Source organism: Notamacropus eugenii, chromosome 2, assembly GCF_028372415.1.
Source record: "Notamacropus eugenii isolate mMacEug1 chromosome 2, mMacEug1.pri_v2, whole genome shotgun sequence".
NCBI lineage: Eukaryota > Metazoa > Chordata > Mammalia > Diprotodontia > Macropodidae > Notamacropus > Notamacropus eugenii.
In genome coordinates, this window is record NC_092873.1 from 478524671 (window position 1) to 478536700 (window position 12030).

General features: G+C 38.0%; 1 protein-coding gene across 10 annotated transcripts in view; it reads right to left on the minus strand.

Moving 5' to 3' along the window:
* The window catches only part of DCAF6 (DDB1 and CUL4 associated factor 6), a 160891-nt gene that overhangs the window by 96808 nt on the left and 52053 nt on the right, over nt 1-12030 (minus strand). For all 10 annotated transcript variants that reach the window (XM_072648734.1, XM_072648733.1, XM_072648732.1 and 7 more), the window contains one exon: nt 6462-6647. In XM_072648734.1, the coding sequence (XP_072504835.1) occupies nt 6462-6647 (186 nt within the window). The remainder of the gene's footprint in view (nt 1-6461; nt 6648-12030) is intronic.

Below are 12030 nucleotides of genomic sequence, written 5' to 3' on the forward strand. Positions count from 1 at the left end.
CCAGGAACAGATCATGTGAGGAAAAATGAATGAAAATAAGTGGATAAAGAATTCTAATGGGAATTTAAAGGGAAGAAGTGAAAATGTTTAATGTTACTTCAAGTATCAAAATTAATTTAAATATAAATAGCTATTAAATAGAGTTGTATTGCAGTTGATGTTAAGTTTCTAATAAGACATGCTCAAAAGATATGATTGTAAAGTCCTTGCACTGTTCATGGAACATAGTAGCCATTAAATAAATGCTTATTCTATTCCTCTCACAACAGATTAAACTCATTTTCTTTTTGCATAATTACTAGATAAATAAATTAGGCATATTTTGTAGATAGTTTACCTAGATTTTAACAAAGCACTCAATAAAGTCCCTCATTCTATTTTTGTGAGAAAAATGGAGAGAGAAGCTAGATGACAGTACAATGATTTATATTAGCAATGGTTGAAAGAACAGTGAGTGTTTGTTGCCACCTTGGAAGGAGAGGTCCAGTGGAGTGACCCAGATATGTGTGTGTTAGTCCTGTGCTATTTAACACTTGTATCAGTGTCTTGGAATAAGAAACTGGCATCATGATTATTCAATTTGCAGATTTATAGGAGAATGAATGAATTAAGGTAGCATTTATTATATGTTTAATACATTTCAAGCACTTTAGCAAGTGCTAGGGCTACAACTACACAACCAAGACTACATCACTATCCTCAAGGAACTTTTGTTATCATACTAGAATGGTCAAAGAAGAGTACTTTGGTCTGCAAAATCACAAATATAATGAATGCCATCACTGGAGAGTTTATAAATAACACCAATGATAGCATTTATTCAGTTTCATTTCCTAGAACAAGGATACATGGTTTATGGAGGTGGCAGGGAAGATGGCAAGAAAGGAGGGCTGGAAGCATGATCTGATAGTCTGCATTAAAATAAAGTGGTCTGTGGGAGTTTGTAGTCACTGACTAGTCAACTGGGACCACTTGGCCCCAGGGTTGGAATTAAGCTTAATTGTATTGAGTCTCACAGAATCTGATCTCTGAATATGCCTGGTGCATAGGTGCCTGATAAACGATGGAATTAAGTGACACTAAGTTGGGAGGGATAGTTAATACATTCTATAATAAAGTTAAGATTCAAAGGTGCCTTGACAGGTCCAAACCCTGGGCCAAATCAAATAAGATTAAATTTAATAAGAATAAATTATTTTTTTAAAAAATCCATTTCAAAAAGTACAAAACAGAGAAAGTTTGGTTAGATAGACATTAATTCACCTGAAGAAGTACTAGAGGTTTTAGTCAATTTAAAGCTCAATATTATTCAACAGTGTAATAATGTACCATCAGAGAAAGTTGCATTTAAGCAAGGTATAATATCTAGGGATAGAGGAACTAGGTGTGTTTGTCCTGGAGAACATAAGATTTTAGAGGTCATAAATTCGGCTGTCAGGTACTTTAAGGATGGTCATTTGGAAGAGATACTGTACCGTTCTGCTCAGTCCAAGAGAACAGAACTTTGAACAACGGATAGAACTGATATAGACAAATTTAGATTTGCTCAAACAAATAACTTTTTAACAATGAGAGGTCTCCAAAAATGGCATAGCTGTCTTATAAGGTAAGTTGGTTCCCCTTCACTTGAGGTCTTCAAGCCAAAGCTGGCTAGGTATAGGCTGGATTAGATGGCATTCCAACTCTGGGATTATGTAATTAAGACTAGTAGTAGAATTCTTTATTCTATAGAAAAATAAATAGCTTTATTTCCCCAATTGCTGAGAAGGCTCAATATGAAAGAGTTTGGACAATTTCCCAGGTTCAGGTGTTGAAAGACTCTCTGTACCCTTATCACTTTGAAATATACACTGAAAAATTTTATACACACACACATGTATATATGTGTGTGTGTACATGTGCATGCATACACACATATACACACATATGTACATATGTATAGAGCTCTAATAAAAAGTTAAGACTTTGAAATTATCTGAACTCAGAATTTTTGTACAAGGAGTAATCAAACAATTCAATTAACTTTTTACATGAATGGGAGGCTGATCAAGGGAGTTTGCCAGATCAATCTGATAAGTATAACTTTCCACCTATATAATATGGTCACATCCATTGATAACTTATTAGGAGGACAAAAACAATTGCTGATTGATTTGCAGTGGCCAGTTTAAAATGACTGGTTTAAAATGACTGGTTGCCTAACAGAACAAAACAGGAAAATGATAAATGTTGAAGAACATGTGGTCAAGTTGGAACATTAATTCATTGTTCATGGAGCTATAAGCTGATCCAACCATTCTGGAGAGCAATTTGAAACTATGCCCACAGGACTATAAAAATGTGCATACCCTTTGATCCAGTAATACTGCTCTAGGGCTGTATCTCAAAGAGATAATAAAAATGGAAGCTCTTTTTGGGGTGGTCAAGAACTGGAAATTGAGGGGATGTCCATCGGCTGAAAAAGTTGTGGTATAGGAATGTAAGGGAATACTACTGTGCTATAAGAAATAATGAACAGGCAGACTTCAGAAAAACCTGGAAAGACTTATATGAACTGATACTGAGTGAAATAAGCAGAACCAGGAGAACATTATACAGAGTAACAGCCACAGTGCGTGAGGACTGTTTTTGATAGACTAAGCCCTTCACAGAAATGCAAGGACCTAAAACATTACCAAAGGACTCAAGATGTAAAACGTCATCCACATCCAGAGAAAGAACTATGGAGTCAGAATGCAAAATAAAGCAAACTATTATTTTCTCTTTTGTTATGTTTTATTTTTCTCATGGTTTCTCCCATTCGTCTTAATTCTTCTATGCAATATAATTAATGTGAAAATGTGTTTAATAGGAATGTATATGAAGAGCCCATATAAGATTGCATGCCATCTTGAGGAGGGAGTGGGAAGGGAGGGGGAGAAAATCTGGAATTTATGGAAGTGATTGTTGAAAACTGAAAACAAATAAATTAATAAATTTGGAAGAAAAAAAAATGACTGGTTGCCTAAAACTCTTAAGTGGACCAACAAAACTCTTACTGAAGGCATATGAAATGAAAAGCCAGCCTATAACTGAAAGCTGGTAGACCAATCTTTCATTTTTTTCTAGACTGCAACTGAGAGAAAGAGGGGTCTTCAGTTAGTGTTGTCTTGGATCAGAAACACATGGCAGAGACACACACATGCCTGCTAATATATAAGGACAGGATTCCTGAGAGTGAATGTTACCATCAAAAGACACAGGAGCAGTTAAAGCAGTATCATAGGTTTTTGCAGAAGCACTTGGCAAAAACAGGAATAGAAAGGAAACTCTCAGAGACAATCTAGTCTAATGATTTCATTTTACAATTAAGAAAATGGAGATCCATAGAGGTTAAGTGACTTGCTCAAGGTCACAAAGGCAGTAGATTAGAAGGAGAATTTGAACCCAGATTCTGATGCCAAAGCCAGTGCTCTTTCCTAAGTATAACTAAGATGTACAACTAGGTACAACTACATGGCATGAGAACAGAGTTCATGGACAATGCTCCTATATCCCAACCTCCTTTGTAGAATGGGGGAATCTTCACTTTCTAGGCTGAGTTGAGCTTTTTGGCAAAGAGGTGATATTTTTAAAGCCAGCACTAACCCCAAGGATTGTCTTTTGATTAACTCCAAATCTGAGAATTTGGGGAATTGGCTGCTTGACAGGGAAGGGAAGTTGCTGAGGAACATACCTCTTTGAGAAGAAAGATCATTTCTATGGCTCCTTTAACTAGAGATCTTTCTGGTTCTATGCATCGTAGAAGCATAAATTGTATCATGTCTTTCCGTAACCAGTGAGATATATTAACTAAGAGACTTTAGAGAGGCATAAAAAGCCCACCATTAATTGCTAAAAAGTCACTGCTATCTCAAAAGCTGACATGAGGAAGCTAGTCAATATCATGACCTTGCTACCCTCCTGTTATTTTAACAATTTACTCTCAGATAAGGGTCTGATCATGAAGAGAGTACATGTCTAGAAGCTCCAAAGTACATCTGCCTTCTGTGGGCAATTTCAAGTCTAGGAGAAACTTGGTAAGCCTGTGGGAGAGAGGGAATGTCAAAGGGTTGCTCTGATGACAAGCCCAACTTTGGTTCATTTCTGAAGGGAAGTTATTGGCTACTATGAGTGCTTGTGAGGTCTTTGTGTACTTTCTGTATCTATTTATAGGATGTCCTCCACTTGGTATGCACTTACTACCTTGAGTTCTAATGGGAGTTGGAGAGAGTAGTGCCCTCATTTCTGAAAGTTTACATATGAGCCTATTTGAAGTTTTTCCAGAATCTTGGTAAAAGCTTACAAGACAAAGGGGGAAAATGACCTTTTCTAGTCAGTATCTGAGAGCAGATATTCAACAAGTAAGTCCAGAGCTTGGAGGCACAGAGGTGAGAAGAAGGCCCTAAGCTCTTGGATACATACAAAAATGCTAAATAAGGAGATACACCTAGAATATAATAGCTATACAAAATGAAGTCCTACAAGATATGGCATGACAAAATGCTTTTCTGAAAGTAGAATGGATGTACTGGAAGAATGGTGAATAAGTTTGAGTCATCTTTTAGTATCAATTTCTTTATCACAAATTCTGCTACTGGAATCTAAGACCAAGGTCTGTGCCATTTTTTCATTTAATTATACCTAGCACTGGGAAGCAACTAAGTGGTTCAGTGGCTAGAGCACCACTGAACCTGAGTTCAAATCTAACCTCAGACATTTAATAGCTGTGTGGCCCTGGGAAAGTCACTTAACCCCATTTACCTCAGTTTCCTCATCTGTAAAATGAGTGGGAGAAGGAAACAGCAAACCACTCCAGTATCTTTGCCAAGAAAACCTCATGAACAGTATAATCCCTGGGGTCATGTAGAGTTGAACATGACTGAACGACTGAACAACAACATTCTTAGAAAGCATTTAATAAATATTTCTTGTAACAACTAAAATCATCTGAGTTTTTATTTCTTGCTAGATTTTAAAGTCAAGAGTAAAGAGCCTACTTTTTTATGAAGAGGTTAGGTTTTGCTTCTTTTTCGTAAGGTAGGTGCTCCCTGCTTTCATTTCTTCACTCTTTCCCCACCTCAGGGAACCTCAAATGTCCCCAGGGAACTGTGTGTGTCAGCTCTCTTCACAACTGGGGTTTGAGGTATCCAAGCAGCCATTCCCACCCTATTATAACTTCTAGTCTAAACATAAGATGAAACTTTTAGAGTACAAATTTGAAGTGCACAAGGATATGGGATGTATCTACTCCTAAGGACACTGTAGTTTTCAACCTCTGTTTTACAACATTATTTCATATGAAGTCCCATTTTCACAGACCCGGCTCAAATTATTAGATGAGTATACCTAGAAACTGTGTCTTATTTCCTTTGCTGCCTCTTTCTTTGTGCATACTCACATTTTCCCCAACTCCATTGTAAATACAAAACTCCCTTGCTCCCTAACTATAATCATGAAATGCAATGATCCTTTTGTTTGAACATAGTATAAATACTCAATTACTTTAACTAGGATCCTGAATTTACTTTACCAATTGTTGTGGCTATTCAGTCATTTCAGTTGTGTGGGATTCTTTGTGACACCATTTGGGGCTTTCTTGACAAAGATACTGGAGTGATTTGCCATTTCCTTCTCCAATGGATTGAGGCAAACAAAGGTTAAGTGACTTGCCCAGGGTCAGAGAGCTAAGAAGTGTCTGAGGCTGGATTTCAACTCATCTTCCTAATACCAGACCCAGCACTCTACCCAATAATGATAAATATTAAAGAATTATGACATCACAGAAAACTGATATGCAAATGACAGAATTCAGACAAGACAAAAAGCTACAACTTCCTCTCTACAAAAAGAAAGACAACTTCTGTCTTCCTAGAGCTTAGTAGATTATCCCGTAGGGGCATAAAAGAGTTATAGTTAACACAAGAAGGTCAAAATAATAGACATTAAATGCATTAGAGATGAAAATCAATCAAAATATATTTATTAAGGGCCTATTCTATACCAGGTGTTATGTTAAGCTCTGGAAAACAAAGTACTGTGTGAAATTTGAGTGGGAAAAGGTCATTATCAACTGGGGGAAATGGGAAAGGAACACCAGGAATTAAACAAAGAGGAAGAGGGAAATCATTCCAGGCTCAGGCAACAGTGAGTAAAGTGTGAACAGTCAGCAAAGCCCATGGCATGTTTGGTAAGAATAGAAGGCAGTCAGCTTTAGTTGGGCGTGGAGAATGCATGGAAAGAACTATTAAGCTTTTAATTGCCTAAAACAAAAAATAATTCTAAAATGTAACTTTTGGGAAATAATGCAAAACTGAGGAACAGCCTAGAATACCTGGTCAATGTTTCTGATTTCTCAGACAACAATGGTCTTTCCATGCTTATTTTCTTCCTGTATTAAGACTAAATCTGTACTCTCACATAACCAAATCAAGTTACCGTACCTCGTAGGTAGTTCCATAATGGCACGTAAATTGGCATTGTCTGTTAGTCTCTGCATCTTGATCGACATTAGTATAAAAAATAACTCCATCTCCAGAACAGGATACAATCTGTTTGTCATTGGTGCAGGGTAAGAATTTTGCACTAAATATATTTGCCCTGTGTCCTGAGCGAATTGTTGTCAAGACCTAGAACACAAAAAGAAAGGTTCCCTGTAAATCCTGTTCTATACATTTTTTATGGCTGTTCATACAACGATGGAGTTAAGGTTAATATTCTCATTAATGTTTTATATCTAAGAGAGCAGAGTTTAATTCTGATGACAACACAATAACTGCATAAAACCAGAGATGGTAAGCAGATAAAATATATTTCCCCCTGAACAGAAAACAGTCCCCAGATCTGCTGCCAAGTCTGGCTTCTTCCCTCAACATCTTTCATACATTGCACATACCCTTTCTTACTCACCCAGTTGCTGTCCTGGTGCAGGCTCCATCACCTCATGCCTGGACCATGCCAACAGCTTTCTGGTTGGCCTCCCCACCTCCAGCTCATCCTCCGCTCAGCTGTCAAAATGATTTTACTAAACACAGTCCTGTCATTTCTCTCCTCCACTCAATACATTTCAGTGGCTCCCTATTACCTCCAAACACTCTGACTTTTAAAAATCTTCACAAGTTGATCCCTTCCCACCTTTCCAATACTCTTGCACTTTACTGCCCTCTACACTCTCTATGATCCCCATGCTCCCCCATCTTTTCACTGGCTGTTGCCCATTCCTGGAATATTCTCCCTCCTCACCTCTACTTCCTAGTTTCCTTCAAGACTTGGCTCAAATACCACCTGCAGGACGACTTACCTCTCCATTCCACCTGCCTCAGACACTGATTAGCAGCGTGATCATGGGTCACTTATGCTCCCAGTCTTTGTTTCCTTATCTGTCCACTGGGGATAATAATAACACCTTTGCAGGGTTGTTATAAGGATCAAAAGAGAATAAGTGGAAAGTAACCCTTCCATTTATACTGTAAACATCTTGTACACTGCTTGTTAATTGTTTGCATGATGACTCTCATCAGAAGATGAGTTCCTGAGGTAGAGGAATAGGTTTGCCTTCCTTTGAATGGTCGGGCTTATCATACAGAAAAGGTTCAATAAATACTTGCTGACCCTCTTAAACTAGAGAGGTTTGGCAACCTTTTACAAGTGTAACATGACCTCATTCATTCACTCCCCAGGTCTTTGCCCCATAATACAAGTACAGTAAGAAACTACAACAGTTTCTACAGCCTGCCTGGCTTATAAAATGGGATTCCCTCGAGGGATCATCCAAACTCCCAGTCATAAGCCTTTCCTAAATTCCCTAACATATCTAGAACTAGCACTATAACTTCACAAAGGTGTTTTAAAGGTATTTCTATCTTATAACTAGTCTTTTACATGTAAATAATTTTTGTAAAGTGCTTTTGGGTTGACAAAGTACTTAAAAAACATTTTTAAAAAAATTTTCTCGATAGAAGTGGCTAGATGGTACCGTAGTGCATAAAGTACTGGGCCTGGAATCGGAAAGACCCAAGTTCAAATCTAGCCTCAGATACTAGCTGTGTTACCCTTGGGCAAGTCATTTAATCTCTATTTGCCTCAGTTTTCTCACCTGTAAAATGAAAATAATACACCTACCTCACAGAGTTGTTTTGAGAAAAAAAATGAGAAAGTACATATAAAATACTTGAAACTCTGAAATGATAATGTTGCTGCTGCTGCTGAAACAAGGGCTGAGAGAAGTTAGTAACTCGCCAAAATTGTACAGATAGGAGTTGTCTGAAACAAGATCTAAACTCAGGCCTTCCCAACTCTAGGCCCAGCACTCTAGCCACTCTAGCAGGTTCCTTCTATTCCATAAAGGGAAATACCTTAGGTCACTTTCAGCTAGAACCTTAATTATTATTGCTTTAGCAATTTTTAAGTGACAACCAGCTAAAAACAGGGATAGGACGTAAGATGATGGCTTTGGTAGAAAAATATCCTAAGGGAAAGAAGATGATAGGTAAAAAAACAGGAGGCCAGAAAGAGAGGCTCATAAAGGATTCAATTCAATGTAACAAGCATTTATTCAATTCCTGATATATACATGCTGGGCCCTGTGCTAGGTCCTGGGGACACAAAGACAAAATAAAACAATTTCTGGCCTCAAGGAGTTTTGAGTTTGTTTTTTTGGGGGGGAGGATCACAATAAAGTGGAAGCAGAGAACAGAATTCATCAACAAGAATTTTTTTAAAAGCCTATTTGCCAGAGATGGCAAACTTTGGAGATACAAAGAGAAAAGAAATACTCCCTGTCTTTAAGTAATATACATTGTATCTGTGCCTATACAAGCACACATACATCTAGGTACATACAAATCAGGTACAAAACTGTTAAGCTAACTTTGGGGGGAGGAGTAGCACTATTAGGAAACACATCATATAAAATGTAGCTCCTGAGATAAACCTTGAAGAAAATCAAGGGTTCCATGAGGGAGTGGTAGGCATGGAATAAATTTTAGGCATGGGGAACAGGGCCAAAGCCTAGCAAAAGGAAGTCAATGGAGCTGAACCTTGAGTGCATAAGGGGACTAATGTTCAATAAGACTGGAAAGACAGGATGAGGCCAGATCAAGAAGAGCTTTAATGCCTGACAGAGAAAAGTCTATTGGAACCTAGAGGTCAGTAAAGCTTACTGGAATGGGAGTTTGGGAGATAGCAGAAGAGGGAAGACATGCTCAGACGTCACTTTTAGGAAAATCACATTAGTGGCTGTGTGCCTGATACACAGTATATGTTTTATAAATGCTTTATTTATGTATCTGCCTATCTAGACTAACAATAAAAGTTATGATTGTCAACAGAATTATCATTTATGTAATGCCTTAAGGTTTGCAAAGTGCTTTATGACTATTGACCCCATTTCATCCTTACAACAATCCCATAAGGTAGGAGCTATTTTTACCTCCACTTTACAGATGGGGAAACTGAGACTGAGGGGTGAAGTAATTGCCCAGAGTCACACAATAAATGCCTAAAGCAGGATTTGAATTCAGGTGTTCGTGACAATCAAGTAGCTGCTCAATTATGACCAGAGGTGATAAGGACCAAAAAACTAGGGTGGTGCCAATGTGAGTGGAGAGAAGAGGGATGCAAGAAATGTGCAGAAATAACAAGATACAATTGACTGAATATGCCAGGCAAGTGAGAGTGAAGAATGGAAAATTCTTGACTTTATTTAAACTAGGAAATAATACTGATGAACTGGGTTACTAGAATCCTGACAGTCCCCTAGGGAACGCTGGAAATTAGGTAAATTTTTTGGGAAAAACAGTGAATTCTGTTTTGGATATGGTGAGTTTGAGATACAATGAGGCTAGTCAAGAGGGAATGGGGACTGAACATGGGGAGCACATAGGGTATTACCTCAAGTGTTATGGAAAAAATGTTGACCCACTTAACATCACTTGTTGTTTTATGAAATTCAGTGACTTTCACAATATTAGAATGAAGTAATTTTAGAACTGAGCTGACAAGTTTCACTTCCCAGTTATCTGCTTATATTCACCAAACCATCCCTCCTATGGCATATTCAGAAAGGATGATTCTTTTAGCATTTCTTTTCAACTGCCTGTTTATGTTTATAACTCCAATTGCCATTGTCATGGATAAGAAAAGCTCAGTATACTGGTGTATAAATTTTGTATAAACATAAGCAGTCCTTGGATTTTATTATTTTAAGAATAGAAGTCTTTTGAATTTGAATAAGGACAAAGTTATAAAACTCTGAGGGGAAAAAAGTCGTTTCTGAGCCTCAACTACTTATTGTTAGACTAGAATTATAGAAGTTGCTGGAATAAATGAGAGAAAATACATTTATTTAGTATTTACTATATGAAAAGTACTGTGCTGCAGTAAGATATCTCACCTAATAGAGGAGACAACATATACTAGGCTTCATGGTTAAGCAGATAAATCTAACTCCCAAAATTATATAACACATTTTAAAATCACATACAAGTGGAGAGGAACAACAGGATGGAGGAAGCAGTACAGGATGATTCCCTCCACTACTACTACCACTGCTCAAAGACCCAACTACACCAGACTAAATCCTGATCAGGAAATCCCAGGAAAAATCAGTTTCTGTTTTGTAGCCCAGATCTGTTTAGGGAGACAGAAGTCTGTAGCCAGGAGCATGTGGGGTGAGGCTGGCTATTGTGCTCTGGGCAAAAACAAAGCCTTTGTTCCAGCACTGGGGGGTCTGGTGCTGTGAAGAAAGCAGGAAAAGGGGTCAAATGGCAACTCTGTCACTTCTACTCCAGAGCACAGTCTTGGATTCAGAGCTGACTCAGAAGGGAATCTACATCCACTGGGGGAAGGGGGAAAAGGAACAGCTGTGGGCTTGAAGCAAAGAGCAAGAGCAGAGACAGCAACAATAGTGGCTCTGAGTCCAGGAATGGAGCAGGGTCTCAGATTCAGTTCCCAGCCCAGTGTGAAGGAAGCCTAGATCTCAAAGAGGAGTCTGCAATTCTATCACTCTGAACCTAGAGTCTTGCAGCTCCATGGTGAGGACTGGATCTAGAACCAGCCTGCTGAAGCACTGTGTGCCTCAGACCCAAACCCAGGTCAGGAGCTTGAAAAGCTCAGGTGTGCTAAAAGCTTGTAGGTCTCTAGCCTAGGGCCAGGCAAACTACAGACTGCCTGTTTTTGTAAGCTCACAATGGTTTTTACATTAAAAAAAAAGTTTTATTATGTTTTAAAATGTAAAGTCTACCCTTAGCTAATTGTCATACAACACAGGCAGCAGGCTGGATTTGATCCTCTGGCTATAATTTGTTGATGCCAGCCCTAATCTAAGTTACCCCTAATACCCTTTAAGAACGTAACACTTAAGACCGGGAAAAAACATTAATAGGACTACAAAATAGGATTCAAGACCAGCTCAACTATTTCCTCAAGAAGTACACAGGGTCTGATCCTAACACAAACTTCAAAGTTGGGAATTAAGACTGGAAGAATAAGTAAACAATGAAAGAACTAAGATATGAAGGTGGAAGGGAATTATCTCATATAATCAGAGTATGGCAAGTAAAAAATTATGCAAATAAAGAAGTGATAAGAGGAATATGAGACACTTGAGTCTCACTTTCATCTGAATTGGTTAAGGGAAAAATTATACACATATGGGAGCATAGTTTCAGGAAAAAATTAGTTATAAGCAAAGCAAATTCTCACTATGAAGGGTAGCTCAGAAAGAGAGACTTAAAAGGAAGGAAGGAAAAGGTAAAAACCTATGATTGGGCTCTGGGTGAAGAAAAGAGGGGCACAAGAGCAGCGGTAGATTGACTCAAGCCTAGAACACAAATATTGAGAATCTTCTCAATCACCACATTCTTCTTCTTTGTAAAGAGAGGTCAGGAAACCATAAGGAAGAAATGTAGAAGAATAGGATGGAAGGAAACAAACAACAATCATAAATGTGAAGGGCATGAATGAACCCATAAAATGAAAAAGGACGGAAAACTATATTAGTAAGTAGAATCC